This window comes from Bombina bombina, chromosome 9, assembly GCF_027579735.1.
Source record: "Bombina bombina isolate aBomBom1 chromosome 9, aBomBom1.pri, whole genome shotgun sequence".
NCBI classification, from domain to species: Eukaryota; Metazoa; Chordata; class Amphibia; order Anura; family Bombinatoridae; genus Bombina; species Bombina bombina.
The window spans coordinates 190,815,849-190,837,020 of record NC_069507.1 but is presented as its reverse complement, the minus strand read 5'-3'; the positions used below and the strand labels follow the sequence as shown (position 1 = coordinate 190,837,020).

The 21,172-nt window shown below is 37.4% G+C and overlaps 1 protein-coding gene across 1 annotated transcript in view; it reads left to right on the top strand.

Moving 5' to 3' along the window:
- The window catches only part of CNNM1 (cyclin and CBS domain divalent metal cation transport mediator 1), a 421,587-nt gene extending 411,091 nt beyond the window's left edge, over positions 1 to 10,496 (top strand). The window contains exon 12 of the mRNA XM_053692543.1: positions 10,348 to 10,496. Within this exon, the coding sequence (XP_053548518.1) occupies positions 10,348 to 10,427 (80 nt within the window). The 3' untranslated portion in view covers positions 10,428 to 10,496. The remainder of the gene's footprint in view (positions 1 to 10,347) is intronic.
- Positions 10,497 to 21,172: the final 10,676 nt, after the last annotated feature.

Genomic DNA, 21,172 nt, shown 5'->3' with positions numbered 1-21,172 from the left:
AATTAGCCATGCGCTATGCTAATGAGCAGTACGGGCGCCGGAGCTGCTTCTCTGGGCGCCTAATACAATCTAGTGGCCCGTTCTTTTAGCTACGTTTTTGTTCATGCAACGATCTGTCCTACAGAAGATTGGGAGCCTAATCTGACCTTAAAACACAATATATACAGACATATTATAAAGTAATACATAAGGTAAGAGTGATAATGCTGCTTTAAGGGTTTACAGTACGAGTCCCTAATTTTGATTGAATAGAGATCAGCTGCAGATACATTATCACCTAGTGGGAATGGCATATCATAAACGTTAATATGAACTCACAGTTCAAACACAATAAGAGGGTTACACAGTGCTACTCTGATGTAATGACTAATACATGTATAACCGATGTGACTATGTGTAATGCACTGCTGTACTGCCATATATTTCTATATGTCTATATATCACATATGAAGGTCTAATTTACACCAATATGAAATGTTTTGGCAGTCATATCTCTTATCTAAGTAATCCATTTATGTATGTACTGGAACACATGGATGTTTAGCTTTACATGTAGTAATAGGCACTTTTTGTGGCTCATGCATTTATTGTACCACCTATACAACTTTGAAGCTTTTATGAATTATCCTAGGAATTGTTTGATTAGTAGTATGGTAACACTGAGGGGGTTAGGGGTTATCACTATGACAACCCCAGTTTTGGCGCAATTCACAGTTAATTTGGTGGTGGGTGGGGCACAATATGTTTATAAGACACAGTGTTTAGTTGCATGTTTTGTATTGGTCTGAGGAAGGAGCCTGCGTGCTCCGAAACGTTACCTAATTAAAGAGATTTTTTACATAAATCCAGTGAGTGCAGTCCTATGTTGCAGATTACTATGAATACTTACTGATCTGGCACCCTGGTTGGCGACTATTGGACATTGAGAGTGCAGATACACATGGAGGATATGATTGTTTTTTATCTGGCACCCAAAAGGATTTACTGAGCTGATACTCACACCACCTGTGGGTCTCCACTAGCAACAGTGGGGCCTTTTTGTTTCATTTGTTTGTTTTCTGGAGAAAACAATTTTGTCTTTGGTCTGCAAGGACCTTTTTAAAAAAACACACAGTTTGTTTACCATTACTACTAATCTGGCTTTGTTTGGGCCCACATCCGGCTGCTCATACAATCTATACCTACAAGAGACAGTTTAATTGAAAGAAATAGTTATCACAAAACTTACAATATGGCAGAGGCAGTAGGTGATCCTGAACTACCTGAAGAGGAATACACTACAAAGACATTTGCGTTTACTAGTGATGATGCCATGAGGATCCTGGTAGATTCAGAAACAACAGATATGGAACAAATTGAAAACTCACAAACTATCTATAATACTCTAATGAGACTTAGAAAGAGAGAAATTGACCTTGAGCTACATACAGTATATTTATCTAAATATTACAAGAAAAGCAAGATCCCGAGAGGATTCAGGATAAAAAATCAACCAACCATTGGAAGGAACAATAAAAACTTCTGCCTACGGTGGTGCCAAATACTAAACAAATGTTCACTGGATTTAATCTTATTAGTGATTGAAGAATGTACTAGTATTTTGGCCACTGTGAAGGATGAACTAACGGAATTCAACACTCATAAACTACAGATACTACAGACTGACACAGGCGAACCTTGGATGGAGAAAATCGCTAAACAAGTTACTGAATACAGAAAGGAACTAGTGGCATTCAAAAACCAAAAACTACACACAGTGGACAATGACTATAAAGACAAAAGAATATATGCTTGGATTCATGGGAACACCCAGGGAGGACAACAAAGGCAAAGAAGACAGCGCAATTACCGATCCAGATACCTTAATACGGTGGATAGCAGCTCAGGCTCTGACAATGAGGCTACTAGCAATGAACAATGCTATCAAGACCAAACTCCAACAACATCACAAACAACTTTTTTAGGGGTTACCACGAGATCCGCCAACACAAGAGGTCGAGGCCGCATCCGAGGAGGGGGAACTACTGTGGGCAGAAGACCCCCCTACCTCGAAGATAAAAAACCCTGACATTGTAATCAACTTGAGTGACAGGACTTTGGATGAGGGTGAAGTTAGCCTGTTAAACAAAGGTCTGACGTTTATCCCCACATTTACCAATGATGACTTTGAAAACTATTTGGATATACACAGATTCCAAAGGAACCTTAAATTAAAAGAACATTTCAAAGACTTTCCAACTGAGAAAGAAATTAAGCGATTTAAACCAAAAAGCAAATTCGAACCAAAAACATGCGGATCAAGCATCAAAACCTACACCAGACTTATTGGTAATGACAGTAAAGAACTGGAACAGATGAAACACAGACCTAACCTCAATAGAGCTGAAAGAATGGCACTCAAATCATTATCCAATGACACTGGGATAGTCATTCGCCCAGCGGACAAGGGAGGAGCCATTATTGTGATGAACTATGACCAATATCGCAAGGAAATTCTTCGCCAACTTAATGATCATCAGACTTACAAAAAACTTACCCGAGATCCAACTAACTCTTTTAAAAGGGACATTGATATGACTCTATCTGAAGCAAAACGGCTGAATTGGATCAGCAGTGATGAATTTAATTTTCTCAATAGTATGTATCCCATACATCCAATTCTATATACCCTTCCCAAGATACACAAGGACCAAAAGAACCCCCCTGGGAGGCCAATTGTATCGGCACGGGGGTCCCTGCTGCAACCCCTAGCAATATTTGTTGACGCAATCCTACAGCCACTGGTGAGATCAATGGACTCATATATTAGGGACTCAGGTGACCTCATTACCATACTTAGTACCGTGGACACAATTAGCGACAGTGACCTGTTGGTCACTATGGACGTAAGGAGCCTATACACGGTTATCCCCCACACAGATGGACTCAAGGCGGTCACACTAGCCCTGTCAAGGTTCCCATATGTGGGACCTCCGCTTTCCCTGATACTTGACCTACTGGAGAAATGTTTAACCCTCAACTACTTTCGCTTTGAAAGTACGTTCTACCAACAGCTTATGGGGACAGCAATGGGGTCGAACATGGCCCCATCTTACGCTAACTTGTACATGGAGCGCTATGAGCGTGATATCATAGATGTATACAATATTGATACAATAAGACATTTCAAAAGGTACATTGATGATGTCTTCCTCATATGGCAGGGCACGGAGGAATCCTTGAAGGAATGGGTAGTACAACTTAACACACTTGAATCCCCAATTAAATTTGAATTGAAATATGACCTGAACAGTATTGACTTTCTAGATCTAAGAATCTATAAGAAAGGAGGCAAACTATTCACAACTCTATACACCAAACCAACTGATCGAAACTCTATTCTTGAGGCATCCAGTAACCATCCTCCACACACCAGAAAGGCGATCATAAAGTCACAGATGATCCGAGTATTAAGAAATAATACTGAAAATAGTAACCGTGAACCACAACTACAAATGATGACAGAGAAGTTCCTACAAAGGGGATACAAGATGGAGCTCATACAGGGTGTCATTGATGAGATCATTACTCAGGAGGATCACCAGTCTAAATGTCTGGCACAGACCAAAAAGGAAAGGATGATATTCACCACCACCTATAATAAAGGGAAAGACAAGATGGCACAGGACATCAGAAATAGATGGGAGATCCTAGCGACTGACCAGAGTTTACCATTTACACATATGGACCCCCCCATTATGGGGTATAGACGTGGAAGGAGTCTAAGGGATCTACTCATGGCTACAGACCCACAGCAATGTTATATGAAATAGCAATGGCTTATGACAAAGAAAAAGGGCTGCTACAGATGCCTGGGATGCACAACTTGCAGTGGAATGATCCCATGTAAAGTGTTTAGACATCCACACACTACTCAAAAGTACACAATAAGACATTATATCACCTGTACGACGACTCATGTGATCTATCTATTGAGTTGCTGCTGTGGCCAATTTTATGTAGGAAAAACGACAGACAATGCACGTCTCAGAATGGCGAACCATAGATCAGCCATAAGAAGCGCCCTGGATAAAGGAACTTCGGACCAACCTGTGGCAAGACATTTCCTTACGGCCAAACATAAAGTAACAGATTTAAGGTTCATCTTGATTGACCACGTTCCATCCCTCAAACGAGGTGGGGACAGAGATAGAACCCTACTCCAGATGGAAGCGAGATGGATTCATAGACTTGGTACCCTATACCCCAAAGGCCTGAATATGTCCAATGACTGGCACTGCTTCCTCTGAAACTAAGCTACAATGGCTACTTTACATTCCGGTCTTGTGATGAGGCACCTGGTGCATTCCACCCGCGATTGTGGGACACAAGTCAGGTCATGATGTTGGACCAGCGGAGCACAGATAAGGTACAGGACCTGCCTGGACACACTATAGTTGGTTAACTAACCAGTGAGTTTCATATGCCCTAGTATGATACACACTTGGTGGGTCCAACTTAAGTGTCATTTATGGGCCTGTGTGTTGGCTACTTAGTGATGGAAGCAGGTCACTTTAATACGTGACATATGGGTATTAATGGGACACCTATGGTATTCTTGAACTAGTTGGAGTACACTGTGTTTGTTCCTGGCAACCTAACACAGGATCTGTTTTCAGTAAGACTGATACAGACTTTTTTTACCTAAAGACATTAACAATCTAATAACACTATATTGCTAAACCTATACTAAGCTATTCGGGAGAATGTGATGTCACTTTGATTGCCATTTATAACAGTAAACCAATGATATATTTTGAGGTTTTACTGAATGGACTCATGAGGGTCCAGGCACAAGGTCCTAGACTGTACTATTATTAAACATTTGTACACACATATGTGTTAATGTAAAAAAACTTTCAGTTCTATCTGAACTGACCCCACACGTAGTCTAACCCTATGGCTGTTTTATTGTTGAATAGGCTACAAAGATTTACACAGCCTTCTGTATTTCTATGGATTGCTACTTGATTATTTTTGTTATCAACATTACAGGGGATAAGGTCTCTCTGTCATACTTAGTGTGCCTAACTTTAAGTATATGTACAAACTTTATACATAATGTGGTTAGCCTTATGAGACACTTAGATGTATGTCAGTAATACAGTGGTGACACACACATATATATACATCCATTACGATGCTCTCAGCCCACTCAGTGTGAAATATAAATTTTAAATCTTTATTTTGTATGCCCTTGCTAAAGGAATATTCCTTTAAGTGTGTCCCATATTAAGGCTTTGACTATAGCTAACACGATGTAACACAAGCGGTCACGATCGCATATTGCCTAAACGCCCTGCTGGGTCACCATGACGACGCGCAGGTACACGCGCATACGTCATCAACTTATGTAAATTAGCCATGCGCTATGCTAATGAGCAGTACGGGCGCCGGAGCTGCTTCTCTGGGCGCCTAATACAATCTAGTGGCCCGTTCTTTTAGCTACGTTTTTGTTCATGCAACGATCTGTCCTACAGAAGATTGGGAGCCTAATCTGACCTTAAAACACAATATATACAGACATATTATAAAGTAATACATAAGGTAAGAGTGATAATGCTGCTTTAAGGGTTTACAGTACGAGTCCCTAATTTTGATTGAATAGAGATCAGCTGCAGATACATTATCACCTAGTGGGAATGGCATATCATAAACGTTAATATGAACTCACAGTTCAAACACAATAAGAGGGTTACACAGTGCTACTCTGATGTAATGACTAATACATGTATAACCGATGTGACTATGTGTAATGCACTGCTGTACTGCCATATATATCTATATGTCTATATATCACATATGAAGGTCTAATTTACACCAATATGAAATGTTTTGGCAGTCATATCTCTTATCTAAGTAATCCATTTATGTATGTACTGGAACACATGGATGTTTAGCTTTACATGTAGTAATAGGCACTTTTTGTGGCTCATGCATTTATTGTACCACCTATACAACTTTGAAGCTTTTATGAATTATCCTAGGAATTGTTTGATTAGTAGTATGGTAACACTGAGGGGGTTAGGGGTTATCACTATGACAACCCCAGTTTTGGCGCAATTCACAGTTAATTTGGTGGTGGGTGGGGCACAATATGTTTATAAGACACAGTGCTTAGTTGCATGTTTTGTATTGGTCTGAGGAAGGAGCCTGCGTGCTCCGAAACGTTACCTAATTAAAGAGATTTTTTACATAAATCCAGTGAGTGCAGTCCTATGTTGCAGATTACTATGAATACTTACTGATCTGGCACCCTGGTTGGCGACTATTGGACATTGAGAGTGCAGATACACATGGAGGATATATATATATATATATATATATTATTTTTTTCCCGGGGAGAGCCTTAGGGTTAGGCCACTATGGTTATCCTTTTATCAAAGATAGCCCTACCTTTTCGGTTCAATCTCTGTCCCCCAAATCTTTAGAAGGTTCTAGGGGCTCTTCTGACAGTAACCGGATTTCAGGAATTTTCATTTAGCGGGATCCTTGTGGATCCTTGTTCTTTCCTAGCTTCTTGGGTGGAAGGTAATTTAGGAATAGAGTTTGTTGGTGCCAGATAGCTTGATAATTTTTTCAGTTCTCTGGCCATCCATCTGTGGTTCAGTAATGGTTTAATGACTGCTTCCATGGACATTATTTGTTTTTCTCGTCTACATCTGAGACATCTTCAATTTTGCTTTCTCAGACTATGGGACGGAGACCTCTCAGATCTCTCGCAGAGGATAGATCTGGATCACCTAATGGAGCCTCTCTCTTGTGATGGATTCTCAGGACCATCTGTCTCGGGGCACATGCTTCCTGAGACCTTCCTGGATGATTAGACCACGGTCACCAGCTGTCTAGACTGGGGAGCAGTTTGGGGCTCATTAAAAGCTCATGGTGGGTGGACTCGGATAGTCGGATAATCATCTTAGAGTTGAGGACAATCTTCAATGTCTTGACTACTTGGCCTCAATTATCTTTCGTCCAGTTTATCCTTTTTCCAGTCGGTCATCATATCCTCAGTAGTTTCATCATCCTCTAGGGAGGAACTCGAAGTTCCTTGGCTATGAAGGAGGCGACTTGCTTTCTGCGGTGGGCGGTAGCTCACGTTTGTCTCCTATCTGCTATCCACATTCTAGGGGTGGACAACTGGGAGGTGGAATTTTTGAGCAGACAGACCTTTCTTCCCGGGGAGTGGGCTCTCCATCCGGAAGTGTTCTCAATAATAACCCTCAGGCAGGGGGTTTCGGACTTGAACCTGATGGCATCTCGTCAAAAACGCCAGGTTTCCAAGGTATGGTTCTAGGTCAAGAGATTCTCAGAACGCTCTGATAGATCCTCAGGCGGTACCTTGGACTTTCTCTCTGGCTTACCGGTTTCCTCAGTTTGCTCTCCTTTCACAAGACATTGCTTGTATTTAGATAGAGAGAGCATTGGTAATTCTAATAGCTCCTGCATGGCTTCGCAGGATCTGGTTTGCGGATCTGATAAGAATGTCATCTCTTCCTCCTTGGAGGTTACCTCTGAGGAAGGACCTTCTAATCTGGGTCCTTTCCTCCATCCTAATCTGGATTCTCTGAAGCTGACTGCTTGGAGATTGAACGCCTAGTTCTGTTTGGGTGTGGTTTTTCTGAAGCAGTCATTGATCTATGCTTCAGGCTCGCAAGCCTGTTACTCGCAAGATTTTCCATAAGGTATGATGTAAATATCTTTATTGGTGCCAATCTAGGGATTCTCCTGGAGCCGGGTGAGGATTACCAGTATTTTATCTTTTCTTCAGAATGGCCTGGAGAAAGATTTGTCAGTCATTACTCTGAAGGGTCAGATTTATGCACTGTCTATTCTTATGCTCAGACGTCTGACAGATTTATCAGATGTTCAAGCTCTTGTTCAGGCCCTGATCAGAATCATACCTGTGTTTAAACCTTCTTGGAGTCTTAACTTTGTCAAGTTTTGCAACAGGCTCTGTTTGAGCCGATGCATGTTGTTGCTATAACTTGTTATCTTGGAAGGTTTTGTTTCTCCTTGCTATTTCTTCTGCTCGCAGAGTTTCTGTGATTTCGTCTCTGCAGTGTGATTCCCCGTTCCTTTTCTTTCACACAGATAAAGCGGTCCTTCGTGCTTAATTGGGTTTTTTTCCCTAAGGTAGTGTCGGATCAAAACATTAATCAGGAAATTGTTGTTCCTTCTGATTGGAACAGCCAATAGAATGCGAGCTCAATCCTATTGGCTGATTGGATCAGCCAATAGGATTGAACTTCAATTCTACTGGCTGATTGCATCAGCCAATAGGATTTGTCCTACCTTAATTCCGATTGGCTGATAGGATTCTATCAGCCAATCGGAATTGAAGGGACGCCATCTTGGATGACGTCACTTAAAGGAACCTTCATTCTTCAGTCGCCGTCGGATGGAAGAGGATGCTCCTCGTTGGATGTCTTCAAGATGGACCCGCTCAACTCCGGATGGAAGAAGATGCCGCCTGGATGAAGATTTCTGCCGGTCTGGATGTCCTCTTCTGGCCAGATCCGATGAAGACTTCTGCCGGTCTGGAGGTCCACTTGTGCCCGGTTGGGTGAAGACGGCTCAAGGTAGGGTGATCTTCAAGGGGGTAGTCTTAGGTTTTATTAAGGGGGGATTGGGTGGGTTTTAGAGTAGGGTTGGGTGTGGGTGGTGGGTTTTAATGTTGGGGGTATTGTATTTTTTTTACAGGTAAAAGAGCTGATTACTTTGGGGCAATGCCCCGCAAAAAGCCTTTTTAAGGGCTATTTGTAATTTAGTATAGGGTAGGGAATTTTTTTATTTTGGGGGGCTTTTTTATTTTATTAGGGGTTTTGATTAGGTGTAATTAGTTTAAAAAATTGTAATTTCTTTTTTTATTTTCTGTAATTTAGTGTTTGTTTTTGTACTTTAGTTTATTTAATTTAATTGTATTTAATTGTAGTTAGTTTAGGTAATTCATTTAATTATAGTTTAGTGTTAGGTGCAATTGTAACTTAGGTTAGGGTTTATTTTACAGGTAAATTTGTACTTATTTTAACTAGGTAGTTATTAAATAGTTAATAACTATTTAATAACTATTGTACCTAGATAAAATAAATACAAAGTTGCCTGTAAAATAAAAAATAAACCCTGAGATAGCTACAATGTAACTATTAGTAATTTAGTTAATTATAGTAAATTTATTTACATGTATTTAAATTATATTTAAGTTAGGGGGGTGTTAGGGTTAGACTTAGGTTTAGGGGTTAATAAATTTATTATAGTGGCGGCGACGTTGGTGGCGGCAGATTAGGGGTTCATAAGTATAATGTAGGTGGCTGCGGTGTCCGGAGTGGCAGATTAGGGGTTAATAATATAATGTAGGTGGCGACGATGTCGGGGGTGGCAGATTAGGGGTTAATAAGTGTAAGATTAGGGGTTTTTAGACTTGGGGTTCATGTTAGGTGTAAACGTAAATTTTCTTTCCCCCATAGGAAACAATGGGGCTGCGTTAGGAGCTGAACGCTGCTTTTTGGCAGGTGTTAGGTTTTTTTTCAGCCAGCTCATCCCCATTGTTTCCTATGGGGAAATTGTGCACGAGCACGTTTTGCCACCTTACCGCTACCGTAAGCAACGCTGGTATTGAGGTGAGATGTGGAGCTAAATTTTGCTCAACGCTCACTTTTCTGAGGCTAACACGGGGTTGCAGAAAACTCGTAATACCAGCGTTGTCTTAAGTGAGCGGTAATAAAAAAAGGAGCGATAGCACCGCACAGCCTTACCGTCAAAAACTCGTAATCTAGCCGTTAGTTTTCTTGATATACTTTGTTTAAAATAATACCTAGGTAGGCTCAGGAGCTAAGAGCTAGCTGCTGATTTGTGGCTGCACAGAAATGCCTCTTGTGATTGGCTTGTTGATGTTTTCAGCCATCTCCCAGTAGTGCATTGCTACTCCTTCAACAAAGGATACTAAGAGAATAAAGCAAAAGTAATAATAGAAGTAAATTGGAAAGTTGCTTAAAAATCTATGCTCTATCTGATTAATGATAGAAAAAGTTTGGGTTTCATGTTCCTTTAATACAGTTTATTACAAAAAATGCTTCAATTCTAAGTAGAATTTTTAAAATTAACCTTATTCATTTTCACTGTTAATAATTTGTAAATAAAACTAGTATATTTGGAGTTTTCATTGTCCTAGAGGTCTAGGTCTAATGTTGCTGCAAACATGTCTCTTGGCTGCATTACTAAAAACGTACCAACTGTATATTGTATGTGGCTTGTTTACATAGGTCCCTTAACTATCAGATTGTGATACCTTTAAAATGTTTCTGTTTGCAGGTGGTAAAACCAGAAAAAAATCAAAGGACGCTGAGAAAAGCCCAGAAGAGAATTCTAATGTTATGCATTTAATCACATAAAAATACGGAACACTGACAAATGATCTCACAACATACAATGGCTGCTAGACGAAAATGTTATTTTATCTACACCTAAATAAACATAAATGTAATGTTTTATTTTTACACATGAAAAATATTGCTCTTTATTCATATAATCTACAGAATCTCTATACGTTAAAAAAAAATATACAAATATTTATGATCGTTTTCAAACTAAGTTAAATATGTATAAAGCAAGTCCAGCCACAAGATATCTTGACCCTTATGATATAACGGTCATCATTTTATCCTTGTGGCTGGACTTGCTTCATACATATGTGAATAAGGGACTGGCCTTCCCTGTCCGTGCCTAAAGGTGTGACGGTGCTGTCTGGTCATTTCGTTTTCTGTTAAAGCAATTGTTGCATATACATACATTTTACACCTACCAGAAGTTGCAGTAATGGTATAGTCAAATATCAACAAATTGGAAATAGTTTTGAAAAGAATGGTAAGGATAGACTTTATTTTCTTTCATAAGGTGGTGAGAGTCCATGAGCCATCATTTTAAATATTTATCTACTCTCTAGTATTTGCCAAAGATAAATATGCTACATGTGATGGCTCGTGGACTCTCGCCACCATAAAAGAAATGGATTTATCAGGTATATATCTATACCATGTGACACTTGATCCTAACATATCACTTTTAGATATGCTGAAATGCAACAGTTATTTCTGTATATGTTAAAGGGACATTCCAGCCAAAATTGCAATCCACACGGATACATTTCAGTTTTGAATAGAAGCATTTTTGTAATATAATAGTATTAGCAAAAATGCTTCTAATAAAAGCTATAGCTATTTCAAAAGAGTATTTAATTATGCACAGTGTACCAGCATTTTAAAAACAGCACTTGCGCAGAGAGCCTAAGGTGCTTGTATCATCTGGTAATGACTCAATTTGTTAATTGCTGACATGATACAAGCCCCACCGGTGCTCTGAGCAGCTGCAGTATTTAAAATACTGGTGCACTAAGAATATCTAGCTATTCTCCATGTACACATGCAGAGAAATATGCTAACACTATGGTAACTTTTACTAGAAGCATTTTTGCCAATAAATGTATATTGTTTCTATTCAAAGATTTAATTCATCTATGTGCATTTAAATTTTGATCTGAATGTACCTTTAACAAGTTTGTTTAAAGAACCACAACCTTCCTATATTGATGGATATTTAAATATATAGTATTAAACACCATTGGTCCTCTCACTTGATAACACAGTTAAATTATGGTTTAAGAAAGATTTCATTTTTAAAATACTGTACATGATAAAGCTATGTGGCATTTATTTAGCTCTTGTTTTTGTAAATGCATGTATATCGTAAGAAGGGAAGACATTTCTATTTAGCACAGACTATTTTTCCAAAAATAACAAAACACTTGAAATGCACAAATCTATATGAGAAAAAGTATTTTATGATTTCAAAAGCTGTCCCTAGGACTAAGAGGAGGAGACCTAGAGAAGGCCCTCCAAAAGATAGAAACTAAATGGATATACCTTATGGATTGCGTTCATCCAAAAGGTTTAAATGAACAAAATAATTATTCAATGTTCTTATAACGCAGAAAAAGAAAATAGGTCATTCAAATCATGCACGAAAAATCATACAATGATATTAACAAGCCTTGGTGTTCCTTTAATAATTCATATCTAAATAGTACAAACGTTAAGGTTTCTTCTGTAAAATAACAAAATATATTCAGCAAAAACTATTACTCAAAATTCACCAATCAGAATTTAATATATGTAATACTCACACAGTTGGTATTTCCTATCTTATTGTATTAATAAATTACTTCACGTTGTGTTTTTCACCTCTCCTTCACAGTCCTAACACTCACCCCTTACTTTGTAATCACGTTCACTCCTTCCCAAGTCCCCCTTTTCACTCGACCCCCCTTGTGTCTTTACCCCCCATTTTGTATCCACATTTATCCCTTTATCCCCTACATCACCTTTATCACCATCCAAGAGCACATTACACCTCCACTCACAATGACAAGCCAAACTTCACCGATCACTCACATTTCAAGTATGACACGTGTTTCCAATATTAAACATAACTACACATATAGAGTGATAAAGTATTGCACCTCAGTAGGTCTAAAAATCCCCCTAATATAAACGTCTTACACAGCTACACTAGAAGGTTATATTAACGTTGTCACAAGAAATCGAAATCGCTAATTCAATTTTACAAAAAGAATACAAATCTCCCTAAATCATCCTATTCAACCTAAGTAGCATTCAATAAATATATCTTCACACGCAGCACCCACTCCTCTTCTCTAAATCACTGCAGAAAGCTTATCAAAAGCAATTCTCGCATTACCAGCACAACAGTTCACTGTCACGCTCGTCACCCAAAAACAACCAATTCACACCTCCATAAGTTAATATAACATTTATTACAGAAGACTGCTCTCAACATAAATAGAATAAAAATCTATCAGTAGTATGTGCATTTGCCCGAAGATGATAGATTGGGAAACAACCCAGGTTTAATGTAGAAGAGTCTGATTGATTTATTCAACCTAAGTGCATGCAATATACATATGATACCCTCCAAAATAAATTCTCTTCATCCTCTTATTTATCGATATATTTACATCAATTCATATAATAAATAATATAAGAGATACTAATGAAGAGTCAATATTAACTTAAAACTTATATGAGGAATATTAAGTTAAAGTACTTGACTGTATTCAGCCCATCTATACACATTATACATACTATTCATAGTATAAACATATATCATGATTCAATGTAGTATAGCGGACATTTATGAAAACATGTAAATGTATTACGGATGATATCGATCAAACAGACATAAGCCTCAAGTACTTCAATCACCTTACAAACATACTTCAATAACCCTATAGAAGACATTATCAGTATTATACCAAAGTTTAAGAAGCAATCCAAACAAATTTAAAGAATAAGGCTTCCAATTAGATATTGACGTAATTCAAACAGCCGTCAATCAAACACATAGGGATTCCGATTGGCGACCAACTGACGACAGGGTGGAGCAAAGCCAATAAATCACCGAAGATTGTTGCGCGCGTCACCCTTTGAAAAAGCCGGAATTACAAACGGCGAAACATGTTAGGGAGAGGTTGACATCTCGATTTCAACCTATTTAGTTTTTTAATTAGCAAAAGAACGTAGAACCAAGATAACAAAATGAATGTATGAATGAGTATTGGGGAATAATTTAAAATAAGTTGGGGAAGGCTGATGTGGATGCTTCTACATTCAGTAATACAAACAAACGATGTGAATGCAAGGATAACCAAACAAACAATACAGTGTGAATGAGAGAAAAAAAGTGTGACTCTGAACTTTACTGAGTAACCGCTGGCATATAAGTTTCAGTATTACTTGACCTGATTCCACTACAATTTATCAGACGCTAGTCAATATTTTAAAGACCACAAGACTGCTATATCAAAAATATACCGGCTCCCAAGCAATACTGCTGGAAATCGGGGGACAATTGCAGACTTAGCCTAGATGTTATGGTTAACAAACTAAGACCCGTACTTGTATAGTCCACTCAACAGTATAATTATTAAGAGCTCTATAAAATGAGTGAAATTATCTAAGCAAGCTATCAGGGTCTAGATATATAAAACCATTACAGTATTACACAGTCAGCAGTATTACCGAATAATACAAGCGAACTACAAGAATTTATAAATGATATTGTGAACAAATATTGCACTAGCAAGTAGGATATATTACTGAATGTACCAAACATATACAACAGTTTAAGTAAATTAAGTAATAATACATAAGGCCAAGTGTAGTGACTCTCAAGAAAATTCAAGAAAAATATACAAAGATATATAACACATTGAATCACACAAAGCTGCAATTAAGTCAAAGTCAATATATATATATATATATACTAAGGGGAAAGCGTAATCAGCCCTACATTGATTTGATTCTACAAAAAATACAACCAATAACTACTCTGTTTGAAGTTTGTAATTTCAACACTCCACAAGTATCCATATGTAATAGAAAAAATAGGCTGAAAAAGAAGCACAATAACAACTAAGCTACATTGCCACATTAAGATATCGTTCACAAGTATCAACCTATATAATCTCCAACTATTGATACAAAGTATCTGCACCAACGAGTTAAACAACAAACTGCATATGTATGTATGTGTTTATATGCACGATCTAATTCTGCAGACATATTTACTTAAACAAGATTAAGAGAAAAGATATAACAGCTTGTGTACAGACCACAATGCCCCAGAAATAAGGGGAATGCTCCTATTACTCTTATAAGGACTAAGATAAAATTTGCTATTTAAGCATTATCTAAAGGCATTTATCTCTACAACGCATTGTAGCCAGATATATACATTTTTTCTCAATACTTGAATTCCAGCATATATAGTAGAATTACATCTGCACGTGTACACAACATCTAAATCTTAAATCATAAAAGTTTATTCTCTTATCAATTTAATTGAATACGATACTATATTTCCTCAATCTGATATACAAGCCCATTAGAGGAGGTGTACATTATTCAGTCTTATCAGAGAGATATAATACCCTGAGCAACACCATACGTATGCACATCAATAATTTGATACAGTAACGTAGTCGTCAGAGATAGAAGAGAATCCACACTTATATCAGCTCTTCAGATAACCGTATTTCAGTATTATAATATCTGAACGCTGATACCCCTCTTTCATTTCGTTACTCCACCCAAATACTAAATAAAGGGTACAATTTAACCCCAATTTCTAAGTTCTACGCGAATTTGTGTTTTTAATTGTATGTTATTATTTCTTTTTTTAAGTGTTGAAATAAAAGTTAGGTTTTAATTATAGATACACGCTGCTCCACCCACATTTTCTTCCTTTTCAAGGTTTTTGATACCTAATGTAGGGGACAGTAAGTGCTAATAAATGCAATCTGCTCTTGGAGCCAGAAACTCACATTTCTGACTCTACTTTTTTCTGGAACAGTTAAATTATGGTTTAAGAAAGATTTCATTTTTAAAATACTGTACATGATAAAGCTATGTGGCATTTATTTAGCTCTTGTTTTTGTAAATGCATGTATATCGTAAGAAGGGAAGACATTTCTATTTAGCACAGACTATTTTTCCAAAAATAACAAAACACTTGAAATGCACAAATCTATATGAGAAAAAGTATTTTATGATTTTGTTGCAAATATTACTTTATTTGCAAGTATAATTATATCACAAAAATATATATTTAAAAAAAAAAATACAGATTTAAAAGTAGGGAGAACGTTATGTGGCAATGCCAATGGTATCCATGTATTTAACTCTTGTTTTTATAAATACACATCATAAAAAGGAAGCAATAACTTCCTATTTAACACAACACAAATGCACAAATCTATATAAAAAGTAATTATTTTTTTTGTGTTGAACTACAACAAATATCTATCCAGCAAGTTCAAGAAACATATAAAAAACAATAACATTTATTAGTGCAGGAGTGTTATGTTCCAAAAAGCTTGAGGCCTTTCAAAACTCAATGGTCGTCTCACAACAACTTTTCTTGATATAAAGATTTAAAAATCACATACAGATACACTATATTATATTGCCTGAGCAGTGTTTCTTTTCGTTTTCCACTGTATTATATAGCTTTTAACGATATGGTTTGAGTTTCCATGCATTTAATGTAATTAGACATACAGTACTAGTCTGGATTGCTAATCATTTTGTTTTCAAAGACATTCCGATCCATAAGAAAAAAATCTGAATTATCAAAGGATGTAGCAGCAAAATCTAGATAAACATACATAAAATTGTGAGAAACAGAGTTATCTCAGGATTTTCAAGAATATTTTCATAAACCATCATTAAACTAAAGCATGCTAATTTAATTAAATATTGATGATAATGACTACCTAATATGTCTAAATGCAGTTTTTTGCTTAATCATGAATATTGGTTCAATTATTTCATATACTTTTGAGTAATTTTATAATAAACATGTTTACACCTCCAAACACATGCAATTATAAATGAACATTTGAACGATCTGTATTTAATTTGTGTACACTTTTGAAGTGTGATTTGAACTATTTTTGTAATAAAAAGTTTAAAGAAAAAAAAATTGTGTTTATTAACATTTAAAGTGAACATGAGCAAGAACTATTGACGTGTGCAGACAGCCACGAATTACAACTCAAAAAAGGCAAAGTGTGTTTTCATCAGGTTCAGAAAGGTCCAAACATTCTGTTAAAAAAATGCTGTTAAAGGGACATGAAAGCCAATATTTTTCTTTCATAATTCCGATAAAGAATACAATTTTAAACAACATTCCAATTTACTTCTAGCATCTAATTTGCGTCATTCTTTCGATATCCTTTGTTGAATAAATAGCAATGCACATGGGTGAGCCAATCACACGAGGCATCTATGTGCAGCCACCAATCAGCATCTACTGAGCCAATTCAGATATGCTTTTCAACAATGGATATCAAGAGAACATTAAATAAATGATCATATGGAACTTAAGCATGTTAAGCAATAAAGTACCATTTTATACCTCATCTGTTTTATCCCACTAATCACATGCACTCCCCCCTCACCTCTCTCCCTTCTATATTTCTTAAAGGGACATAAACCCCAAAATGTTTATTTCATGATTCAGATAGACAATACAATTATAAAAAAAGTTTCCAATATTCTTCTATTATAAAATTTGCTTTGTTCTCATGTTATTCTTTGTTGAAGAGCTATCTAGATACAGTGCACATGTCTGGAGCACTACATGACAGGAAATAGTACTGCCCTCTAGTGAGCATGTAAACATTTCAATTTATTTATATTGCCAAATTTGCAGAAATGCACTATGGGAGCTGGCTGAGGACATTGAGTAAGCCAATGGCAAGAGGCATATATGTGCAGCCCTAATTCAGTTATCTCCCAGTAGTGTATTGCTGCTCCTAAGCTTACCTAGGTATGCTTTTCAACAAAGCCATAAGAACAAAGCAAATTCGATTATGGCAGTACATTGGAAAGATGTTTAAAATTTAATGCTCTATCTGAATCATAAGTTTAACTTTGACTTTATTGTTCCAACATGATCGTTTTGAGTTTATTGCAGGACATACGTTGGACGTAGAAACTCTGTGGATTTAATAAACCAGGGATTTTCATTGTTTACAAATTGTCTTTTTTCCCCATCAGATCACATGAATTTACATTAGATAGAATGTTATTAAATATAACAAACAGATTTATAAACTTTAGCCCTTTCAGAACCAGAGGTCACTGACAATTTACCACCCTACGGCCCACAAACATGCCAATCTTTATACATTCATACATGATTTTATTTATTCCATTGGTATACAAAATATATCTTTCTTCATAATTAATCCTTTCATGACAGGATCAGTTTGTCTACATCGAACAACGTTCCGCTGTAGACAAATTGAAATCCTGCGATGGTGCACACGATTGCGAGATTTCAGTTATGGGATCGGGTCAGGGGGACGTCCCTATGACGCTAGGCATGCCCTCCAGACCACGATCACATCCAGGAAGTGCCGTTGGCTTCAGGACAGCAAAATGGCTAGGACATTCTATTCCGTCCTAATGGCGCTAAAGCCCAGCGTGGTTAGGATGGAATAGAACACCATAACAGCATTAAAAGGTTAAAGGGACATTATACTTATGTGCTTAATCATTTGAAAGTGATGCAGCATAACTAAAAAGCTGACAAGAAAATGGAAGCGATTTGACCTCATAATTGCTTCAGCTCACAGTAGCAAGTGCAACTGTGACAGTTATCCTTTAGCTACTATCAGTTGCAAGTTGGAAAACAAAAAAGCCAATCAGCTTCATCAGTGCTGATGTCATACTTAGCTTTAATAAGCATGTGAGATTTCTTAGTAACCTTCCTTAAACTGAGGAAGGAAATAATACGACTGCCTGCACATACCAGATGCACGCTCACTTGCAAGTCCCAGGACTAGAATCCTGACTGGCTGCTTAAATCTTTACAATGGGATGTGGCTACTTAAGAAATGTTGAGGTAAAATATCTTCATTTTTACATATAGATGCTCAGGTAATAGTTTCTAGTTAGCTTTTTAAAGCTATGCTGCATCACTTTTAAGTGCTTCAACAATTGAGCACGATGTCCCTTTAACACAAGATATATAATTGAAGGGCTGCTAAAAGATCATCCGCTTACTAAAACATCTAGTTGTTAACCATTTTAAACAACTTTGTAACATCATAACATGCTGATCAACTATATTGTCAAAAAGTAATGGAGACTTAATAAAAATGTTAAGTTCCAACCCACATGAATAACCACTGTCTAATCCTTACTAAAATCACTATGCCAAGTATGTTAGCTAACCCTGAATTCAACAAAAGTAGTGCATCCTTCAGTGGTTCTGAAGTATTATTATAGTATCTACTGTGTAGAGACTTTACATACAAGCCAAAATATTACATTATGGACTAGATCATATGCAATGGGCCATGATGGAGCTTTTATCAACAAAACAAATAAATGCAACATATTTTTTTTATACTGACTCCTTTTAAGTGCCTGGATCAAACTCCCTCAACCTGCTATTATTTAGTGACAGCACAAGTAACAGAATAGTGGTAGTGACAACTGGTCACTGTTTGTGTGTTCCAGGCCTGCCATCAGGGGATGAAAGGGGTGACTCCAGCCAGGGGGCCCCATGAGGCAAGCACAACTATTATTAAAAAAATATATTTATTTATGTTTACATTTTGGCAGCCACCAGAGGGCGCTACAGCAGAGTACTATTGAGCACGGGAAATGTCATTACAAGGAGTAAAGCATTAGCGAGGATTTGAGTGTTCACTAAACCACTATGCACCGTGTAAGACAGACTTGGCACTTCAGTTTGTACAGTGTGTGCCTGAGTCAGACGGCAGATCACTTTCATTTGCAGAGGAGGTACGACTTACTTAGTAAATGTTTTTTATTTCTTTCTACAATTTCGGATTGTAACTTCAGTGTGCTAGTTGTATGGTGTTCGCAGGGGTCCATAAAAACAAAACATTTTTAGCAATATGCAGCAGTGTCTTTATGATTATTTGACAATGCTGTAGAAATTTTATTTAAAACCATGAAGAAATGTTTCCTCCTCAATACACAAATGGTAGGTGCCCTTTTGGCAGATATGATTTTTATTTATTAATAGATATATTTTAGTTACATTCCAGTTTACTGCTCCTTTATGCAAGGACTTTCCAGATGCCAGGAGGCATTTTATCTAAGATTTTTACATCTGCATAAAATGTTATACTCTCAGTCTAAGATTGCTCAGTGTTTGAAATGTGACGGGTTAACTTAACACTGTTCAGTTTCATCTACCCATTCTGTACAATTTTGATTTCACAGAAGTATTTTTGTTTGCACCTTTACAAATATGATTCTTTAAAAAGTGATCTCTTAATTTCTGCTATTTTTTTATCATGCATGTCACACCCAGTTGATTTCGGGAATGGCAATGTGCAGAAATTTTACCTCATGTGAGTGTTTCTGTGGGTGTCTGTGTTTTTGTTGGTGTCTCTATGAGTTTTGTTTTCTGTAGGTCTCTCTGTGAGGGTTTGTGTGTCTGTCTGTGCATTTTCTGTGGATGTCTCTGTGAGTATTTCTTTGTGAATTTTCTGTGGATTTCTATGTAAGGGTGTGTGCGTATGTCTGCATTTTTTGTCAGTGTCTGTGTGTATGTATGTGTGTATTTTCTGTGGATGCCTCTGTGAGGGTGGGTGTGTATGTATTTCTGCATTTTCTGTGGATATCTCTGAGGGTGTGTGTGTACGTCTGTTTTCTGTGGATGTCTCTGTGAGGGTGTGTGTGTACATCTGTTTTCTGTAGATGTCTCTGAGGGTGTGTGCGTATGTCTTTGTGCATTTGCTGTGTGTCCCTGTGAGGGTATGTCTTTTTGCATTTTCTGTGGGTGTCTCTGTGAGGGTGTGTGTGTGTTTGTCTGTGTATTCTCTGAGGATGTCTCTGTGAGGGTGTGTATGTATGTATGTAGATGTCTCTGTGAGGGTGTGTGTGTTTGTGTATTCTCTGTGGATGTCTCTGTGAGGGTGTGTGTGTTTGTATGTATGTCTGGGTGTTTTTTGTTGATGTCTTTGTTAGGGTGTAAGCATATGTCTGTTTTCTGAGGGTGTGTGCATATGTCTGTATTTTCTGTGAGTGTCTCTTTGAGGGTGTGTGTGCATATGTCTGTTTTCTGTGGGTGTCTGTGATGGTGTGTGTATATGTCTATATTTTCTGTAGGTGTTTCTGTTAGGGCGTGTGTATGTCTTTGTGCATTTTCTCTTGATAGAAAATAATATAAAACTAATAGTTTTGACCGCTTGACCTAAATTTACTTGCAGCTTGAAGTGTGGCTACTTACAGAGACACCTATCAGAGGATTTTAACCTTAGATCATCACTCCAAGGCGATAGCATCCTTAAATCTCTGTGGAGATCTTTGTGGAGGTGATCTGGAAGCGGCCATCTTATAGCCCAGGCTGCAGTTAATAGACCTGGGATTGAAGGGGTGGAGTACCCCGATATGCAGCATTACAATAGTTACCTTGGTAGTGAAGATATAGACCCGCTTTGGACAGACAAAGAATAATTGTAAGCTGGGGCTAGAGTCTCCTAGTATATGTGACTACTGCCGAATACATTGTG